Source organism: Sinocyclocheilus grahami, unplaced genomic scaffold (genome assembly GCF_001515645.1).
Source record: "Sinocyclocheilus grahami isolate Dianchi unplaced genomic scaffold, SAMN03320097.WGS_v1.1 scaffold459.1, whole genome shotgun sequence".
In the NCBI taxonomy this organism is placed as follows: domain Eukaryota; kingdom Metazoa; phylum Chordata; class Actinopteri; order Cypriniformes; family Cyprinidae; genus Sinocyclocheilus; species Sinocyclocheilus grahami.
Genome location: NW_015505638.1, coordinates 49,602 through 72,638, shown reverse-complemented (window position 1 = coordinate 72,638; position 23,037 = coordinate 49,602). Strand labels below are relative to the sequence as shown.

General features: G+C 37.1%; 1 protein-coding gene across 1 annotated transcript in view; it reads right to left on the bottom strand.

The window, feature by feature from the left end:
• Positions 1–22,296, bottom strand: part of LOC107552817 (ubiquitin carboxyl-terminal hydrolase 45-like) — a 47,938-nt gene extending 25,642 nt beyond the window's left edge. The window contains exons 1-7 of the mRNA XM_016234804.1: positions 22,135–22,296; positions 21,743–21,912; positions 20,656–20,756; positions 19,937–20,037; positions 8,099–8,238; positions 4,922–5,017; positions 4,683–4,813 (exon numbers count right to left, since the gene is read on the bottom strand). Of these exons, the coding sequence (XP_016090290.1) occupies positions 4,683–4,813; positions 4,922–5,017; positions 8,099–8,238; positions 19,937–20,037; positions 20,656–20,756; positions 21,743–21,912; positions 22,135–22,228 (833 nt within the window). The 5' untranslated portion in view covers positions 22,229–22,296. The remainder of the gene's footprint in view (positions 1–4,682; positions 4,814–4,921; positions 5,018–8,098; positions 8,239–19,936; positions 20,038–20,655; positions 20,757–21,742; positions 21,913–22,134) is intronic.
• Positions 22,297–23,037: the final 741 nt, after the last annotated feature.

Below are 23,037 nucleotides of genomic sequence, written 5' to 3'. Positions count from 1 at the left end.
GGAGCATGCGGTAATGGTCAGAAATTCAGCGAGAGCAGGATCAACAAGCCCCATGCTATCACACAGCGGTCGCAGTCAGTCAGTGAACGCCGTAACAGATGATGTCAAATCTTGCGGGAGTCCATAAATAAAATACACAGAACCCCACTATTCGACAAATATACATAATGAAAAGATGATACAAAATTTAATGCCTTGGAAAATGGCATTAATTTTCTCTAAATTGATTTATCAACTTTTAATACTTTTTAAGACACTGCGGACATCCTGATAGTAGATGGCTGGGCAGTATATCGAGTTTGTACGATATATCAATATATATTTATAAACAATATGGTATGAGGCAATACCTCCTATATCGATATACATTAGTTTGATACAGCACATCTGAAAAATAGCGGAGGACACGGTGAGCTGCTGAGGGGAAAAGTGCTAATCCTTTTTTGTCAGAAACATGAGAGATACTTTATATTAAGAGCTTTAAAATACCTCGTAAGATATAATTAACATGTCTAGTTTAAAGCGGCTATTTGTCTTTTTGCAGTCAGGAGTGCATGTGCCTTCTGTGCGCGATTCTCCGGAAAACTTCATAGACTTCAGTGAACGAGCGCCGCTGCGTGCATTATAAAAAGTAGATTGTAATGTTACAATGTTAGAATGTAATGATTTTAACCCTTTTTTGCACATAATATAAAGCCTACATGGTTACTTTCACTATATTTGTTTTTATTGCCTTTCATATAAACATTAAATTTGACAACACTGGGCAGGATGTAAAAAAAAAAAAAAAAGTATATGTGAAATTTAACTCCGCTTTCTAAAATAATGTGGTTAATTGCAGTTCTTTCATGATTTAACAGGATGGGGCAATTAATTTTTCACGTAGGGCCACGTAGGTTTGGACAGCTTTTTTCCCTTAATAAATGAAATCATCATTTAAAAACTGCATTTTGTATTTACTTGCATTATCTTTGTGTAATATTTAAATTTGTTTGATGATCTGAAACATTCAAGTTTGACAAACATGCAAAAAAATAAGAAATCGGGCCAACACTTTTTCATACCACTGTAATATACAGTGGGGCAAAAAAGTATTTAGTCAGCCACCAATTGTGCAAGTTCTCCCACTTAAAAAGATGAGAGAGGCCTGTAATTCACTGTATATATATATATATACACACATACATACACACACACAGTTAATTATATTACAGTAGGCGGATCAGGCTGGTACAAGCACAGCATGAGCTGCAGAAGGGCAGGAACGGAGTGAATGTGTTCTGGAGAAGGTGACGGGTGAGATGGGCTCCAGTGGGAGAGAGACCGAGAATGTTCTGGAAGCTCATTCCACTGGAAGAGAAGGCTGAAGGAGCCTGTAGCGGTGCACTTAATATGGCCCTGCCACAGATGGACAGCTGTAACCACTAACACAATTAACAGCGGATGAGTTAGTACCAGACGCCAGACAGTGCCAGTACAATGCTGCAATGCACACAGGCACACAAAAGCATACTACATCAGACGAATATAAAACACTGCCATACACGCATCTTACACGGAGCATAAAACATACACAACAAACAGTTCTATGAGACACAAACATACATCTCAGAGCTAAGCACAGACTTTGGCAACTAAGCAATTCATTTATCACCTGAAATATCAGCAGAATTACCCCAAAAAACTATTAGGCAATGTGAGTGGTTCTCAATCTTTTTGACTTCAAAGTCCCAAACTGTCCACAAAAAAATTTGAACGCTTCTTCACGTAGGCTGCTGTAATGACTGCGGTTTTGTTTTCAAACATTTTTTTTAGATTACAGAAACTAGTAGTGTCTATAAAACAAGTAACTAATAAACATTAAGATACATTTCAGAATTATTGAAGTTTTAAGAGCTGAATGTTCTTCAAGGGGCCCATGCACTATTTTTAACCAAAATGACCTTTCCAGATGTCTGTAAGAGGAAAAATTTTATTTTTACTTGCATTTTCTACATAATAAAATGGCATAACTAGAAAAATTTATATTCCTTATAAAAATGTGTATGCTGAATATGCCATAATAAGAATTATTATTTTACATTACATTTAGAAATCACGCTTCATACAGTATATCAAGGTTTTCCAAGAAGTGGGAACCTTGGTTATTCAAAGAAAAGAAAAAAAAAGTTGTTGATGGTGTGGTTTAAAATTTTAGTTTTTTATGCTCATTTTAATGCTTGTTTTTTTTATTTTGTTTATCATTTTTAAGTCATCTTGAAGCCCCCTTTAAAGTTTGCCTGCCTGCTGGTTGAATTATTTGGTATGCAGCCAATAATCTGGTCACTAATCACTTTCAGATTACCATCTTTACACCAGCCATCAACCTGTCAGCCAGGGTTTATTTTGTAATAAAAACTGTCTAACTGTACATTATTCTTCCCATATAGACACAAGAACTAAATTCAAAGAGCAATAATTCTGTTGCAGAATATCTAGAAACCCAACAAAAAAAAAAATTATTTTGGCAAAGAGCATAGCTAAAACTAAGCAGGTCAAGTATTTTTAAATCCAAAAAGCAGCAACTTCCTGAGAAAGCATAATAGTTTTGAACCCCATAAAATTATTAGTGAGGAGGGAGAAAATGTTTGAGATATGAAAACCAAAATAGCAGCCAGTGTAACTAAAGCCTATTATTTCACATTGCCAACCAGAACATCCTTAAAAGTGCTATAATTCGAACTGGTGCATGTGTGCTTGAATCTCTGCACTTACAGAAACAAAATAAGTTCCATTCCATCTCAATGTGAAATATGCAAAAAGGGTTGAGACATAATTAAATACAGTATAAATCAAATATAGTTAAAGAAAGTGGAAGATACAGACATCTGGGCTCAGGGTCAGTGTGCGTGTTTACAAGCTGGGACTCTCACTCACACCAGGAGCAGTGTGTGGTGAGCAGGGAATGCTGCTGACTGCTCTTTGGACCACTGCTGGCACTGGTGCTGCTCAGATCTGTCCAGCTGGCAGTGTGACCTGGCCCTCGATCAACCATGCCAATAGCACTCAGCTGTGTAACACACAAACACGCACACAGGCTACTTGTTCTTCACCCATTTTATGGTTGGTGTTCATCCCACCTTCAAAAACACTGTCCTTTAAAGCATGATGTCTCAAAAGATGCCATTCTGCCACATTGTCCAACATTGCAAATGGCGCAGTAGTTCAAGTACCCCATCAGACCAACAGCTGTGGCCCGTAGTTTGCCAGTCAACAAACGCATTAAACAAACAGGATCTTTCCTGTCAAGGACATGCTGGATTGCACAAGCGCACAGACATAAACTGTGCAGCACAGAAGGCCGTCACTTGACCCTAGAGAGGAAATTACATTAAAGGTGTATGTGAGATTCAGTGTGTTTTAATTAGAGGTTGAACGATGTATCAGTTTTCCTGATTAATCGGCACAGATAGTGGACTGCTGGCAAAAATCCATGCCGATAGTTTTTCCGGGTTGCGTATGTTGCTGAACCAAGCTGAGAAGGTCCACAGTCATTATACAGTAATGTAACCTCTAGAGGTGGAAATCACTGACACCACGTGCTGTTTGTTTTGACACGTGACACTGCATGCTGCACAGAGTGGGACACTTCAGATGGGGATTTAAAACATCGACAACTAAACAGTGTGTGCACATTAAACTGCAGTGCATGTTTTCATATCATTACTAAGTAATTAATTTGTTGACTAGATGCTGCAATAGCAGAGATAGGACAGCAGTATCTTGCTATCAAGGCTGCGAGGACTTGAACGTTAGCAGCACCTCAAATGGTTAAAACAATGTGACCAAAACACACACAAGTCTGATGCAAATGTTTAATGTCATGATTGTTACCATCTATTTGCATTAGTTTATATCATCTGGTCAAATTAATGCATTTGTTAGCCAGCGAAGTTGCAGATTTAAAGATGTGACGTGTGAAAGCAAACGGATACGTTGATTCAGACGACAGAAATCCTGCCACGCTGCAGAGCGCCATTCACACAGTTTTAAATTAAAATACATTATATTTGTCCCAAATCAATGTTAATGTACATAATGACATCACCCTAGGCTGTAAAATAATGTATTGTGCATTTTTCAGTGAAACGTTTGTCTTTCTGTCATTTTGTCTTTATCAAAACACCAAAAAAAGTATTCATAAATGTTTACTTTTCATGTGATGTGCTTACTTTTTCAAAGCATTGTACAAGTTTTATGCATTCATAATGGCTGATGTGTTTGTGCATGTGTATATGCTAAAATGAATCGGTGCGCTTAAGGCTGAGATGATGCCAGGTGAGCAGAACGCACATGTACACACACAAACCCACAGGTCTGATAAAGGCACAGTACCTGAGTTAATATCACAGAAGCACCAGAGAGACACCCAACTGCCTGGCAGGCTCCTGTCTGAGCCACCCAACCATTCAGCACATTCAAACAACATTTAAACAACAGCCAGTGAACCGTTCAGTCTGTACATGGCATAAAAATCAACCCCAGAGAGCAGGGATCCAACCAGCCATTTGGGTTTAAAACGGAGGCTTGAAACCGCTTGGCGTACACTGACGAACAATTAGCCATGTTTAGATTTGCTGACCCACAGAGCTTGTAGAGACTTTCACAGAGTATATTTACAAATGGCGGCAGTGTAGACATACTTCTGACAGAGCTGGTTGAAAAGGATCTTGGGGGAGACAGGCCCTTTCCCAGGCTCCTTCATGCTTTGGAGGAACAGGAACATGGCTGAAGTGAGGGGTTCTGGACTGGGCAAAGTCACTGTTAGTGGCCCCTGTAAGAAAGCATAGTACTCATATCATATCTAACATACAGTGCGGTGAGGCATTTTGAGATTATGACAGCGACTGGACTAGTTCAGTCCATGATAGTTGGAACGTACCAAGTTAGTCTCAGCAGGGGGGCAGATCTTCATCTTATGTCCTTTTTCCTTGACATCTTGAATCAGGTCATTCAGCATGTGGGTCTGGGAAAGATTCTAAACCAAAACACACAAACAGCTTTTACAGTTTTTCAGTTGCTTTTATATTTTCTCAAAGATCTGTTTCCACGAAAATATTAATCAGCGCAAGTGTTTTCATCATTGATTAAAAAAAGAAACTGTTTCTTGAGCACCAAATTACCACATTAGAATGATAACCTGAATAACATTTAATAAAAATTAAATATTTTAAATAGCATATAGTTATTTTAAATTGTAATTAATATTTTACATTATCGCTGTTTTTACTGTATTTTTGATCAAATAAATGCAGCCTTAGTTTGCATAAGACACTTCTTTAAAAAAAGAAAACTGCCTGGCAGGCTATATATCTATATATATATATCTATATATATATATATATATATATATATATGTGTGTATGCATGTATATGTATGTATGTATGTATGTATATATATATACATACATATATACATACACATATATATATACATACATACACATATATACATACATATACATATATACATACATATACATATATACATACATATACACATACATATACATATATATATATATATATATATTTATTTATTTATTTATTAGGGCTGTCATCATTAACGTGTTAACGCATGCGATTAATTTTACAATCCTTAACTACAATCCTTAATTAACGTAAAGGAAACCAGGCTGATTGCAGAGAGAACAGAGACTCGCCTTGCGTTTTAAGTGAATTATTCATTCCAGTGTGTTTGGCTTTAAAACACGAGCTCTGTCATATTCTGTGATTGTCTCTGAAGAGCGTGAGCCTTCACATGTCACACACTTGTGTGAAGTACAGACTGAACGAATTGTCAACACATACCACCGCTGTATGACCAGATGAGACGCAAACTACGTTTTCTCGACTGGATAATAATTTTCACTTAGGGGTATACTCACTTTTGTGGCCAGTGGTTTAGACATTAATGGCTGTGTGTTGAGTTATTTTGAGGGGACAGCAAATTTACACTGTTATACAAGCTGTACACTCACTACTTTACATTGTAGCAAAGTGTCATTTCTTCAGTGTTGTCACATGAAAAGATATAATAAAATATTTACAAAAATGTGAGGGGTGTACTCAATTCTGTGAGATACTATATATGCAGTCAGCAGGCGGTTGGTTTAGGTTTTTTTTTGGCATCTCCATGTGGTCCTGTTCGGTATCGCAACTTGGTTTCTCTAAAATAGCTAAAAAAAGCTCTTTGGTGTTGTACTGTACACATACTATAAAATTCAGATTTTTTCTTTCATATGTGCTTATATGGGCTCCTTATATCATTTGGTTCTTTGGTGTCCTTTTGGAGTTTCTAAGTGTCCTTTTTTGGAAAGTCATCTAAATTCATCTTGAAAATAGCTTGCAGAAAATATAGATTTTTGAGAATCACCCTTCAATGTTTTGGTTTACTTTGCTGGATATAGCAAATGATGACAAAATAAACATTTGAAACAAGATAAATGGTCTATGCTTAATTTCATGAAGTATGCGATAAATCTCGATTAATCACAGAAAAAGGATGTGATTAGTCAGATTAAAAATTGTAATCGATTGACAGCCCTAATATTAATTAATATATAAATATATATATATATATATATTTATTTATTAGGGGTGGAACAGTTCGCGGAAAAAAATCGAACCGTGCGGTTCTCCACACACGGTTCGGCATGCGGTAGGACTGCGGTTCAAACTTAAATCTGACAACGCATCTGTAATATGGTTTGCTAAAAGTAACACGTAAAACAAACAGGGTTCGGCTAATGTATGTTTCTGTTGATGGATGCGCATTCTGGCTTCTCAATACATTACAACAGCGATCTGTGTTTAAGCTAAACTTGTTTAAGCTTTGCCAGTTTAAACATTTAAGAGCCAGAGGACGCGAGCTTGCGCTCGCAGTGGGAAGATTTGTGTGTCCGGTGCGCTCATCCGAAGTGCGCAAACCCGCGCCTCAGAACGTGTGCAAATATTAAGCTTTCTCAGAAGTATTTTGTGTAAATGGACACATTCACACAAAAATTATGTCAAAATGCCCGTCTTGGTAAGTATCCTATAGCAGACATAGCCGGCTGAACGCACTGGATCAGTGCATTCTCTTAAAGTGACAGTACTTTCTTAATATTAATCAAACAGCAACAACAAAGAAATCACTCACTGCTCTTGATTGAATAGCTTTTGTAACTTAGAATAAAGATTAATCTTTAATTTATACAGTCAAATATGCAATGCTGTTTTACATTTCATTACTTTATTCAATTTCTGTATATATATATAAAATGTATGTGTGTGTGTGCGTGTGTGTATGGTTAGATTTGTTCATTTAGATAAAATAGATATTTTACCAATGTTTTTGTTAAACAATTATGTAGGGAAAGTAATAGATTAATTTTTGACAAGAGTGCACCTCAAAAATCTACATCATAACAGGAGTTCTGACCTTTGTCAAAAAAAAGTCTTTGTTGCCTTTTTCTCCATCACACTTTAGAAATCATCAGAAATTATATATCAATTGAAAACTTTAAATCTCAAAATTCATCCTTTGAAACCCATTTTAAACCCATGTTCAAAAACGTGAGTGACAGTTAAGGGGTTAATTTAATGGACCTGAGATAACGTGAACTAACAGTTATATTTTTATTAACTAATGTTAACAAAGATTAATAAAATAAATACTGTAACAAATCTATTGCTTATTTGTTAGCAAATATTAGTTAACGCATTAACTAATGTTATCTGACGGGACCTTATTGTAAAGTGTTACCAATAATATTTCTGTATACTTGTAATTATTGGAAATTTTCTTTTCGATTATGTTTTCTTTTGTGAGCTGTTTGACAATAATCTGAAGTGTCCTTCAATACTGACTGCTTGTCCCTCTGAAACAAGCAAGCGTCAAGTGTTTTCTCAAGGCCATAAGGGTGAAGGGGCAGTCTTAGAAAATCGTCCACAATGTATTTGAATTGATTTGTGGTAACAGCCAAGATCATGAACCAACTGGGTTCTACCAAAACACACAGAACTGACACAAACCAAAAGTCAGGTGAGTGATGTGAGCTCTTGGACATGACTTTACCTGCATCACAGCATTGAAGAAGCAGGTGTTACCCAGGTTGTTGATGCCCTTGACTGGGATAAGTGTGCTATTCACTGGACTTTTCCCTCTCTGAGTGTCCACAGGTTCCTCTCTGAGACTGATAATTTTTGAGGTTGTCCCTAAAAGACAGAACAGAATATAAGTTAATCAATTTTTGTAAAGAAGGTTATCTACATTCAAAAACGTTTCAGCGCAATTACAAAAAGCAGAAAGCTTGACAAACTTTAATTTAGAGAAATGAAAACAGAACTTCTGTTATGTTAAGATCTGGACTGGGCCTGGTCCCACAGTGCACCTGATTTTCTGCAGCAGAAATGGGTTAACATGCTGGGTAGCAGCTGGGAGAGGCTACAGATGACAGCTGGATAAAACTACGCTGGTTAGGGAGCAGGGAACAAGCCCAGCTGCTCCCTGCTACTGCCATTACTCTGCGGGAGATTCTTGGCCTAGGCGGCTAAACACAAGGCCCGCAAAGAGAGAAAGAGAGAGTTTTTCTGTACAAAAAAGCAAAGCTCCAGAGAAATGATGGGTGCACTGCCTTAAACACTCAGGAGACATGAAAGCAACCTGCATGATAATTCAGAGCGAGCAGTCGGTCCCGTGAATAGCTCTCAGCCCCTCAGAAGTGAAGTAAGACTTAAGTGACACTGACTATTATACATACTTTAATGAAGATCGCAAATTGTATTTAAATTCACTGAACATCAACTTCAGTATTTATTCAATATTTTTATGTTCTGTACTGGGTACTGTCTTTCATCATCCAATAAATATATAGTTTATATTTTATAATGTGTATTTAAATTCTAAATAAACATTATATGATAATCAGGTGATGGTCATTCAAAATAAGTCTCAAGTTTGTTATGCAAATCTGACATATGGAATACATGGTCAAAAATGGTCAAACTATGTCCCATTTAAAGGGGTCATATGATGCGATTTCAATTTTTCCTTTCTCTTTGGAGTGTTACAAGCTCTTGGTGCATAAAGAAGATCTGTAAAAAGTTGCAAAGACTACAGTCTCAAATCCAAAGAGATATTCTTTATAAAAGTTAAGAGTCAACCACGCTTACCTAAAACGGCTCGTTTAAACACGCCCCCACATGTCTACATCACGGTGTGAGAAGATTTGCATAACACCACCCAAATGATCACGCAAAGAAAGAAGGCGTAACTTATGCTCACTGTAGTATTGTTGTTGCCGCCACCGAGATGCTGTGTGTTTCATTGTGAAAGCGAAACTACTTTGTTTGGCCTTCCAAAAGAGGACGATATCTGCTTCGTCATGCCTAGAGCTGATCGCTGAGGAAATACATCAACTTTGCGCTGTGGATCGCCGGATCGGCTTTCACCGTGGACAAAGCGGAGTCCAGCCCGGGGTCGTCACATGTGGTTGCCGCAAGCCCGCTCCTTCATCGAATCCGCCGGCCGCGCTGTTCTCAAGCCCGCTGGCCACTCCTTTGTCAAATCCGCAGGCCACGCCGTTCTCAAGCCCGTCGGCCGTTCCTCACTCTAGCCCGCCGTGTGTCACGATGTGTGTTTCGTTGTGAAAGCAAAACTACTTTGCTTTGCCTTCCAAAAGAGGACACAACTAGAAATCAGTGGTTCCAGAACAGTTCAACCCAAATATTCAGATATGTGCAGTGCATTTTATGGAGGACTGTTTCCTGAACCTGCAGAGTAGCCTACAATGCATCTGTGCTCAAAGGCTGTTTCTATAAAGTGGGGCAGTTCCAACTTTGCAAGGACAGTCTGGCGCTTCTGACTCAGCCTGTAAGTACGTTTTTTATATTTAAAGAATTTGCCACTGATGATTCAAACGCGAGTTTTCTCTGATCACAAATGCAGACATGGTTTTGTGTTTACGCGGCGTGATACGCAACACAACGCGTAAACTTTTCCATGACATTCTAATTTATTGAGATGCACCTGTAGATGACTGCAGGTTTCGTGCGTATCTACAGCTTGTTCTGCCCTCAAGTGGAATAATATGCCTTATTCTTGTGTCCAAATTGGTTTATTCATACATGAATGATTTCTGTTTAGAAAAGTGGATAAAATTAGTTACAAGCCTTAGTGTGCATTAATTCCCTAATTCTTCAACGCTACCTCCTGTTGGAAAGATCCACAAAGATGACAACATACTTTGACGAGCTGTGAACAACATGGAATATGACGCGTTGGAGGTCATCTTTTAGACAAATTACACAAAACCAAAGCACTTATTGTCCCTTCACATTCTTGTATACCCAAGAGAATCAAAACCATTACGAAAAAAATACACTTTAAAGCAGTGGTCGCCAACCCGTCGATCGCGATTGATTGGTAAATCTTTATCACCGTCCCAGTAGATCCCGAAAATAACAGTAAAATAAGTACAAAAATGCATTACATTTCTGGGGTTATATTTATGTATCACTGAGGGGAACTGTCTTGAGAAAAGTTTTGATGGCAATGGCATTTTTTTCTCCTCCGTCTAAAGCTGCTTTGTTTACAGCGGTAACCAAACAAACGCTATTGCGGTCGGTTCATAAGCAGTGTTGCCAAATCCGCGGTTTTCCTGCGGAATTGGGCTAACGTTACTGTAACACTGTTGCCGCGGGTTGTTGTTCATGTCCGCAGGTTGAAGCGACCCCAATAACGTGATATTTATCCCCTGGAATGCGAATTTTACTGGAAGATCCCCGCCGAAAAACGTGTATTTTACCCCCAGAATGGATTTTTACAGAGAAACCCCCTCGAAAAGCAATTGGACTAGTTTTATTGCGAAAACCTGGCAACCCTGTTTATAAGCGCCACTCATTCAGTGCGTCTCATTCAGACCTGCTGTTTTTGTTTCATGCAGATGTTTTATGTAGCAAATAAATAAATAAAACCTAAAGTCAGACCATTCTGTTTTTATTTTAAATCCTGAAATTAATCTAAATCAAATCAAAAACAATGCAGTGGTTGCCTCTAATTTCAAATGGCCAGATATTTTTGTTTGAAGCCAGTTTGTTTGTTATAAAGCAAATAGCCAATAAATAAATTTGCTTAAATATCAGTATCAGAATCAGCCAATTTGCTAGTTAAAAAAAATTAATAAATAAAAGGAAAAAAAAAAAGAAAGGCTGATTTCTGAATCAGCTATGATCAGAGCCTCACTAATTAAAATACTAAGTAAAAGGCCTCAAATTTGAAGTACAATCTGGGATGTCTTTTTCTATCAATTCTTCAATAGGTAGATCTTGTCTTTCATAAAGGCCGAGGTCAGGGATCTTGGGCCTAAAAAGGTTGGTGACCACTACTTTAAAGGGATAGTTAGATAGATAGACCAGCAACTGAAGGTGAACTATCCTTTTAATGTACAATTATAGACATGTCAGTCTGTTGAATGCCTGTGCAGATGGGGGATATTTCTGCATGTCAGCCTTTGACGAATCTCTGCTGGACAATACCAGTTGTCTTCATAAACAGCTGTTTAAGTGAAATTCTCTTCAGACTCTATGGCTGCAAAATAATCTCTTAAATTCAAACAATTAAGACCAAGGCATATGGTGGGGAGGAAAAAGTAATATCTTTAATCAGGAAACCAACTAAGATGTTTTGGGTTATCTTTCAGGTTGAACTGACATTGCTGCCACAGGACCGCCTTGTTCAGCCCCGCTTCTGAATCCATATTGTCACACTGCCACATCTGAGGGAAAACCCAAGGTCAACCCATGTTCTCCAATTCAGGAAGTAAATTGGTTTTCCTTTGTGCAATAACGCTCTCCGGAGCTGCCCTGAATGTTATGCAGATCCAAACAAACTTATTGTACAAACTGGCCCAGAATTAAGCCTTGTTCAGGAAACAAATCTATTAAAATCTGAAGTGGGCAGTTTCTGTGCCCTTATGATTTTCTCACAGGGGTTAATCAGGCATCAAAACAATAGACTGGAGTGCTGCTATTCCTAAGTGGGTCCAAAAGCATCTGGAGCACTACATGGAAACATCTGGAAGTCTGTCTGTGTCCATACAGCCATTCGAGAGGGAGCCCATATGTCCAGGAACATTGTGGTGCAAACAAGTGTGGACAATGGGGACACTCAGCTCATACAATGAACAAATAGGAGAATGAGTGAGAGTGATGGCAAAAAAAAGGTACTTTTTGCATTATGTCGGCCCCATTTTTTGAATAGACCAGGAGAATAAACATGCGATGTGGGAATGCCTATGGAGTTACATCGCATCTGGGCTCACTGATCAAGGTAAACAATGTTCAGAGAGCCATCTGCCAGCGTGGTAGTGATGGAGATACGTAGAGGGGACTGGGGGGAGGACAGTGCCCTTAACAAGCATATGGAAAAACAGATTTTTCCTCTCCCTGCAGCAGTTAGCGAAGGCAAATGTCATGGCCACGCTTGACTGTCCTGCACTCGGCACCACCACCTGGCTCTCCTTGCTCAGCCACCGAATATGGGCAGGAATGACACCGTAGAGCATGTCCCTGGGGCAGCCTAAACGATCAGCGATCCACTCTTCCCCACCCAGCTCTATACAAAACGAACAAGTGCCAAAGTGAACGGGATGTGGTCTCCTGTTAACGGTGTTAAAAGGAAGATCTTCCATAAACCCTTGTGTTGTTCTAAACAAGCAAGAATTTATAGTGTGAAATACACACAAAAAAGATATTTAGCGGAAAGTCTAAACTGCTCTTTTCTATATAATAAAAGCAAACAGTGACCACAGTTGGGCTTTATTTCAGGTTTAGTTTTATTAATTTTAGTACTTAAATGTAAATAGGGCAATATTTCAGATTTTTGTTTGCCTTGTCAAAAGCAGCTCTGTTCACAGCGAGCCACTTCGGTGCCCCCCGAAGTGACAAACAACAAGTGCTATTCTACACTGCCCAAAACTCGTGTTTGAAACATCAGTGGCAAATCGTTTAAATTAAAATGTACTTACGTGAGTCAGAACCGCCGGCATTTTAGTCTAACGTTACTCTCCCAGGATCAGTAAACAATTCTGGATAAATTGAGATTTCTTTTTAAATTCATAAATGACATGTGATTTTATGGCCTCTGTTAACGCCACTTTACAGACTAAAACAAAACGTAATATTTCCACACAAATTATGTTTTGGAAAATTATTGCAGTGCAGTTTGTGTGCAAGCACGGAACAGAGATAAGGGTTGCAGTGGACAACTTTCTGAGAAGAGTCAAGCACAGACTTATAGAAGTGAATGCACTGAACATGTACACTATTCAAAATCTTCCCTTTTTTCTCATAAAGTGAAGGACAGCTCTCCTCAGGCTGAAGACAGCAAGCAGTCATGAGGAAGGCCGAGCAACACCAAATGTCTTATTAATTTGTTAATTTGTTGTGACCATGGGGCATGAAAACCTTGCTTCATTGCCATCTGAGGCCAAGGGCATCCAACCTTTCATGCACACACACACACATACTCACAGATAAATGTGGTGTTCACATAGGTCCTAGATTGACTTAAATAGAAGAGCATTCTTCCACCCGAGGCTAACCATCTTTAGTAATCAACAAGACTTAACTGTAAAACCCTCAACATCGAATTCAGTAAGTTACTTTACAAAAGCATTAAACCACTGAAAAAGTAATCTGAATGTAAAAATACGGAAAACAAACATGCACAATTAAATATGACGGATACATTTTTAAAAAATCATAGGTGCATCCCTACTTCGAAATGTTACTTTCCAAATGTTGAGCTGTTTTAGACTGGTTTACCAACAGATACACTCAGCAAACATAATGGACTAAAAAGAGACCTTGAGTACAAGGTACAATTCTATGCTTATTTTAATATTATCCACTTACTCAGGATTATCATGCAAATTGCTTAAAACTGTGTTTCGAAAAAGACTAAATGAATAAAAACAAGCAATGTAAAGCAAAATAAGTTTGAACCCTCACCTCATGAAATATGAAATGAGACTGAAAATCAATATGAGAAAATGAAGATTCAACTGCTGCATGTGCCAGCCTCTGATGCCTATTGAAGCAAAAACATTTTAATTTGCTCAAACAAAGCCTTCCCAGCTGTGTTTCAAGCGCAAGCCTGGCTCTCTGAGGTCAAGTCTCTTTCTACCAAGACTCTGGCACTTGAGCTGAAGGCCTTTTTGGTGAGAGAGCGCAGTTAATAGATTTTCTTTCTTCTCCCTGCTGTTGTTGTGGAAAACTATTATGGATTCTGGAAAATTCTTGCTGGGGCTCTTTTGTGCCACGGGTCTATGAGAAAAAGCGAACACAACAACAGGTTCTGTCAGGAAAAAAAAAACCCTGGCCTTCAAATATTTCAGAAATGCAATTTCACCAGCTCCTCTGTGTAAGCGCCAGTCCATTTCACAGCCACAATGGCCGCCCATTTCTCCCTCATTTAGTCAGCAAGCCAGGAACAATGAGCATGGAAGAATAGCAACAGGTAATTTAAAGAGCTGGGTAAGAAGGATGTGTGCAGGAGGTGGCCCAACTTTGGCCAAATACCACGGACCACCACCAGAAGAAAATCACCAAGTGTGCGACAGTTTTCCCCTGTCTTCGAGTTTATTAGTTCGGAGGGTCTATCAGGCTTGATCGGACAGAGACTATATACAATTATCATCTGGCGAACACCAAGATGTTTGATTATGCTCAAGGCCATACTGCAAAGATGATTGAGTCTGACTCCGTCTGGAGTGGACTGGTTTTCCACAACAAGAAAGAATAAAAGTTTGTTCCCAAGCATAGTTGCTAAGTAATCATATGTTTGGAGTAAATGTGACAGCACAGCTATTTCATAACCAAAATGTCCTTCTCACAACATCCACTGCTTTTCAACAGCTGAGGATGCTCTATATCTGAAACAAGCTTCCCTCCTGAAGAAAACGAGACCCTCTCCCTGAAGCTCGGAGTGAGAGAAAAAGAATCATGGGCGATGTGGCAGATCAGGGGGAGGAGCAGAGCTCAGGATCCGCCACACAGCTGCAGCCGTTCTTCAGGGAATCCGACCGGGGAGCACCACTCAAGCGCCTAATGCCATTAATGAGCGTAGCCATGCGGCAGTAACGGAATTGGAGCGCAGCTTCTCCAGCAAGAGCCTGGCTGCCCCTGGAGTGGCAGTCGACTAGTTAGGCTGGGCTTAACGGAGCTAGACTTTGCTACACTAGAGCATCAGGGCATGGACAGGGACGGAAACAAAACCAATGACTGTTAAGCATCGTGCAAGGACAAAGTGAAATTTTATACACTTTTGCTGATCGTTGAAAAGGGAAATTACAATTTTAACAGACACTGTGCTTTAGCATTTACCGTCAAAATCAAACGGAGAAGGTATAGAAGATAGCATACCAGAGAATCCAAGCTGTCGTTTATGGCATGTAGTTGAAACTCAAATAAAACAACATCAGACAGCTCTGACTGAAAGTAATTAAGATGGTTTCTTCACAATAATCCCTTCACAACTACATGATCATACTCCATTGTGCTGGTCCTCACAATTTCAAATAGTCTTTACCAGATTAATGACTTACATGACTAATTATCTTAAAACTTGCAAGAACATGCTGAGGTCATAATTCACTCCAATTCACAAAACAAAAAAATATATATAACAACAACAGGACAAAAAAAAGTCTTAACTGTTCAAAAGTTTGGGATCGATTTTTAATTTTTAAAATGATTCTGAAAGAAGTATCCTTGTATTTATTTGATTAAAAATACAGTAAAACAATACAATTGTAGAATATTACTACATTTAAAAAAAACTTTTTTTCTATTTCAATATATTTTAAAGTGGAATTTATTTCTGTGATGGCAAATCTGAATTTTCAGCAGCTGCTACTCCAGTCTTCAGGGTCACATGATTCTTCAAAAATCATTCTAAAATACTGTTTTGTTGTTCAAGAAACATGTATTATTATTATTATTATTAATGTTGAAAACCGTTGTGGCTGCTTAATATTTTTGTGGAAACCAAGATACATTTTTGCCAGGATTCTCTGATGAACAGAGAGTTCAAAAGAACAGCATTTATTTGAAACAGAAATCTTCCGTAACATTATCAATGTCTTTACTGTCCATTTTGATCAATTTAATGCATCCTTGCTAATCAAAAGTATTAATTTCCTTCAAAAAAAAAAAAACGTCCTGTGCCCAAACATCTGAACGGTAGTGTACACTGTGCCATTATTTTTATGATAATAAAGCACAATGTCATTAGAACAATGTCACAATGTTAAAATGGTTAATTTTCTTCCATAAGAATATACTTTTTTCTTCTGATTTTGGAGTGAAAAATGACCCACAAGACAGATTCATCAAAAAAAATAATAATAATAATAAAAAAGACCACTTGATCATAGACCTGGGCCCTTTTTCACAAAACATCTTAAGGCTAAAAGTAGCTCATACCTCGCCGATTTAGGAGAAAATAATGGGCGTGTCAGTCCTAAATTTAGAGTATTTCACAAAGAGTTTTAGCACTAAAACTAGCTCCTAAATCTGTGAAACGTTAGGAGTAGTGAAGAGGACTCCTATTCCTTAAAATGGCTGTTGTCTGCAATCTGCCTCTGAACGCAAACATTTTTGAAACATTTGATGATAATGAACTTTTAAAAAAGTATCACCTTTGGTTTGGGAATAATTTGGTTTTGGAACAAATAATTTTCTTTTGATTATATTTGTTTTCATTAACCAGTTGGGCAAGAAGTAACAGCTGTTCTTGCATCCAGGTTTTTTTTTTTTACACGTTTGCATGTATTACTATCAGCCAGGAGTATTCTACTCTGTTATTAAAAGATTGTTTATATGCATATCCGCATTTTTTTTTTTTGAGAAGCATACATGCAAGAGGCTGACAATAAACTGAACATATACTTGTTTAATTAGTGACATTTATCCTGCATTTTAAAATCTTTATTTGAATGTGGCAACATAGTGTGCTCTACAATATTTCTATGAATAAATCTCTGACAGAGACTATCAGCCATGTGATGGAGTGGACTGGTTTTCCACAACAAGAAAGAATAAAAGTTTGTTCCCAAGCATAGTTGCTAAGTAATCATATGTTTGGAGTAAATGTGACAGCACAGCTATTTCATAACCAAAATGTCCTTCTCACAACATCCACTGCTTTTCAACAGCTGAGGATGCTCTATATCTGAAACAAGCTTCCCTCCTGAAGAAAACGAGACCCTCTCCCTGAAGCTCGGAGTGAGAGAAAAAGAATCATGGGCGATGTGGCAGATCAGGGGGAGGAGCAGAGCTCAGGATCCACCACACAGCTGCAGCCGTTCTTCAGGGAATCCGACCGGGGAGCACCACTCAAGCGCCTAATGCCATTAATGAGCGTAGCCATGCGGCAGTAACGGAATTGGAGCGCAGCTTCTCCAGCAAGAGCCTGGCTGCCCCTGGAGTGGCAGTCGACTAGTTAGGCTGGGCTTAACGGAGCTAGACTTTGCTACACTAGAGCATCAGGGCATGGACAGGGACGGAAACAAAACCAATGACTGTTAAGCATCGTGCAAGGACAAAGTGAAATTTTATACACTTTTGCTGATCGTTGAAAAGGGAAATTACAATTTTAACAGACACTGTGCTTTAGCATTTACCGTCAAAATCAAACGGAGAAGGTATATAAGATAGCATACCAGAGAATCCAAGCTGTCGTTTATGGCATGTAGTTGAAACTCAAATAAAACAACATCAGACAGCTCTGACTGAAAGTAATTAAGATGGTTTCTTCACAATAATCCCTTCACAACTACATGATCATACTCCATTGTGCTGGTCCTCACAATTTCAAATAGTCTTTACCAGATTAATGACTTACATGACTAATTATCTTAAAACTTGCAAGAACATGCTGAGGTCATAATTCACTCCAATTCACAAAACAAAAAAATATATATAACAACAACAGGACAAAAAAAAGTCTTAACTGTTCAAAAGTTTGGGATCGATTTTTAATTTTTAAAATGATTCTGAAAGAAGTATCCTTGTATTTATTTGATTAAAAATACAGTAAAACAATACAATTGTAGAATATTACTACATTTAAAAAAAACTTTTTTTCTATTTCAATATATTTTAAAGTGGAATTTATTTCTGTGATGGCAAATCTGAATTTTCAGCAGCTGCTACTCCAGTCTTCAGGGTCACATGATTCTTCAAAAATCATTCTAAAATACTGTTTTGTTGTTCAAGAAACATGTATTATTATTATTATTATTAATGTTGAAAACCGTTGTGGCTGCTTAATATTTTTGTGGAAACCAAGATACATTTTTGCCAGGATTCTCTGATGAACAGAGAGTTCAAAAGAACAGCATTTATTTGAAACAGAAATCTTCCGTAACATTATCAATGTCTTTACTGTCCATTTTGATCAATTTAATGCATCCTTGCTAATCAAAAGTATTAATTTCCTTCAAAAAAAAAAAAACGTCCTGTGCCCAAACATCTGAACGGTAGTGTACACTGTGCCATTATTTTTATGATAATAAAGCACAATGTCATTAGAACAATGTCACAATGTTAAAATGGTTAATTTTCTTCCATAAGAATATACTTTTTTCTTCTGATTTTGGAGTGAAAAATGACCCACAAGACAGATTCATCAAAAAAAATAATAATAATAATAAAAAAGACCACTTGATCATAGACCTGGGCCCTTTTTCACAAAACATCTTAAGGCTAAAAGTAGCTCATACCTCGCCGATTTAGGAGAAAATAATGGGCGTGTCAGTCCTAAATTTAGAGTATTTCACAAAGAGTTTTAGCACTAAAACTAGCTCCTAAATCTGTGAAACGTTAGGAGTAGTGAAGAGGACTCCTATTCCTTAAAATGGCTGTTGTCTGCAATCTGCCTCTGAACGCAAACATTTTTGAAACATTTGATGATAATGAACTTTTAAAAAAGTATCACCTTTGGTTTGGGAATAATTTGGTTTTGGAACAAATAATTTTCTTTTGATTATATTTGTTTTCATTAACCAGTTGGGCAAGAAGTAACAGCTGTTCTTGCATCCAGGTTTTTTTTTTTACACGTTTGCATGTATTACTATCAGCCAGGAGTATTCTACTCTGTTATTAAAAGATTGTTTATATGCATATCCGCATTTTTTTTTTTTTTGAGAAGCATACATGCAAGAGGCTGACAATAAACTGAACATATACTTGTTTAATTAGTGACATTTATCCTGCATTTTAAAATCTTTATTTGAATGTGGCAACATAATAGTGTGCTCTACAATATTTCTATGAATAAATCTCTGACAGAGACTATCAGCCATGTGAATGAGCGGTGTGAAAAGTGAGACAAAATAACTCAGGATTCCATTTACCCAGGGTTTAGAATGACCCAAGGTTATCTATTTCAACTGTAAAAACACTCATATATTGTATAAAAAAAATAAATAAAAAAAAAAGTGCTATACAAACAAAACTGATACAGGAATACAGGAGAGGACACTAAAGAAAACATAGCAGATTTTTTTTTGTCTATGAAGTATCACAGTGCTTTTAGGTTTCCTAAAGACTGTGTGATGAAACGTATGTCCCCTCATTGTATCTGGAAAACTAAAGACCAGTAACCGACAGATGAGCCAACATGACATTGCTGTGTACAGAGAAACAAGGAGGAGCTTCTAAAAGAGCCATATAAGAAATCAGCTCCCTACAGCACTGTAAACAAGGACATTTTCTAGTTTTATCGTCAGCGAATCTACACAACAGCATATAGGACTGTCACTACTATTAGCAGATGAAAAAAACAAGGTGTTTTCCTATAATTAAAGATAAAGTCACACTTCTGCTTGTTTTCCTGTGGAATAAATACCTGAGGTGGCCTTAGCTGAGTGCTTCTGCAGGAAGTCCAGTGTCTGAGCCAGGGCTTTCTTATTGCAGTGAGTGGAGAGCTCTTCCTTACATTCAAAGCACCTATCACAGAAGAGTAAAACAATCATCAAAATACAATCTATTATGCCCTTTATGTCAAAAGATAATACACTACCCTTTCAGTCTCTTACGCTCACCAAGGCATTTATTAACATCAAAAATACAATAAAATCGTAATGTTGTGAGATATTTTATGATTTAAAAGAACTGTTTTCTATTTAAACAGATTTTAAAATGCAATTTATTTCTGCGATGGCAAAGCGCAATTTTCAGGAGCTATTTTCCTAGTCTTCAGAAATCATTTTAATATGCTGATTTGGTGCTCAAGGAACATTTTTTTTATTATTATAATTATCAATGTTGAAAACAGTTGTGCTGCTTAATAATTTAGTGGAAACCATGATTTTTGGTGAATAAAAAGTTCAAAAGAACAGCATTTTAAAAATAAATAAATAAAACAAAAATTGTTGTAATAATGTAAATGCCTTTACTGTCACTTTTATTATCAATTTGAAGCAAACTTGCTAAATAAAAGTGTTGATTTCTTTTTTAAAAAAGATCATTCAGACTCCAAACTTTTGTGTATATGGTGATCTTTCACAAAATGCATAAGGACAAAAAAAATTGTAAAATACAGCATCATCAGTTGATGTTTCCTACCATGCCTTCCATGTACTGAGGCTGACGGTGATACAGTGAGAGTCAGAGTGATGAGCTTGCTGGTGTTTTGTGGAATGCTGAGTTTCCGCCTGGTTACAACCCTGAAACAGAGAGACACAATATCAAGGTTTCCATATATTATTTCCTGTGGGGGAAAAAAGCAGTTTTGGACAAGTTTTTGTATAATTCTTTGAAAAAAAATTTTTCCAGTTCTGCAGTCAGTCAAAATCAACTGACTGCAAACAAATCTTTTTTTTTTCCCCACTGTCAACGCAAGGCCAAACAAACCTCTGCCATAACTGGTCCTTAATGTGCTGTCATGGCTTAAACGACCCATACAACAACTGTGGGTAAAACGCAAAGGAAACAGTAGGGACACTCAAATTGCTTTTAGAAAATGCTGCATGACCAGGGGTCAGTGAATAATATGACCTTTTTAGCATACCCAGCCTAAATTTTTTTACTTCTTTTTTCCCAAAAGTTTATTTATTTATTTTTTAAATAAATTGCCACTTTTATTCAGCCAGGACATATTTCAAATAAATGCTGTTATTTTGAACTTTCCATTCATCATAGAATCCTGATGTGGATCTTAGTTTCTACAAAACAATTAAACTCTTTTCAACATTGATAATAGTAAGAAACGTTTCTTGAGCACCAAATCAGCATATTAGAATGATTTTTGAAGGATGTTATTTATAAATGTTATCTCATATATTAAAATAGAAAACAGTTATTTTGAATTGTAATATTTTTTTACAATTTTATTGGTTTTAATCTAATTAATGCAGGCTTGATGAGCAGAAGAGATTTCTTTCAAAAAAAAATTTTTTTTTTTTAACTTTTACATATTTGACAAATCAGTGTGAATTTAAGCATATAAAAATGCCTTAAAAGTGTTTTAAATATCTTGTCAGTTATTCTTGCTTTGTGTGCAAATATCCTATAATAAATTGTCTGTTATGGAAGTCAAGTTTCATATGTTTGTGAAATGTGAATAAGCCGCAAACAACCGGTCACTGCACACTGACAAAACTGCCTATATTGTAACACAATATATTAGTGCTGCAGGGTGAGAAGATCTCACCTGGAACCCACACTTGAGGCACACGAGAACGTCATGTGCTCCTGCTGCTTCTCCCTCAAGCATGTTCCTCTCTTTAAGGCAATCGGAGCACACCGACCACAGGTTGCCTGTCACTGCCTTCTTCACTGAGCTGAGGTCCACTGCTCTGCTCACATGCTGACAAGGCAATCCTAGATGACACCAAAATATACATCTAGAATGCATCTATAGAGTTTACAATTCTATGCGAGCACTGGTAAATCCACAACCTGAATCGGAATAAACTACATGCACGATAAATCCTTAATGCCTGATAAATGCTTTGGATGCTTCTCTGTGATTTTTACAATGAGTATCAAGCAGCCCATGACTAATGTACTGGCATGAGAAATTACATTGAAACCTTTTCTTACCGCCAACCTCGTCAGACGAGTCTTCATCGCGAGGCTTCTTAGACCGCTTGGTCATGTCTGCGGTTTTTAAAGAGAAGGGGTCTTTCAGCCGCATTTGTATCTAGGAAAAAAGTCACTCAGTAAGAATGAGAGCCCACAGCACAGTTAAAATTGTGTTTTTAAAGCCTAAAACTCTATTATCAAACAACACATATGTCTGGAGGGCAGGGCTCACTAGAGGGTCTCAGCAAACTTCCAAGGTGGGTGCAAAATGACTTTCAATTTAAAAGAATTATATTCAAACAATCCATTATTTACCCAAAAGGCTAAAAACTGCTTTAAAATGTAAATAAAAGGCTAAAAATGACTTAAAAATAAGAATAAAACATTAAAATAAAACTAAAAAGCTAAAAAATATCCCTAAAAAAAATAAATAATTATTTTAAAACAATCCAATCTAACTAAAAGTCTACAACCTGCAAAACTCAAGACACACAACATGTAAACTTACATTATATTTCGTATTCTGATTTTGCCCCTCAACAAATGTTTATTTATACTTTAAACTGTAGAACATACAGTTTAAAACTATGGAATTAAGATAATCTATTTACACACCTAAGCAGTGTTGGGGAAAGTTACTTTTAAAAGTAATGCATTACAATATTGCGTTACTCCATAAAAAAATAACTAATTACGTTACTTAGTTACTTTTTATGGAAAGTAATGCGTTACGTTACTTTTGCGTTACTTTTTAAATCTGGACAGGGCTTATTTGTTTTTCAAATAAAAAAAAAGTTATATTTTTGGCAAATATAAAAGCCTTTTCACACCAAAAGTGAAATGAATAAGCCTCAGGCTGAAGGAAATGTAAATTTACGTCCGTACAGTAGAATGCAGAAGATGACATTTCAACACACTTCA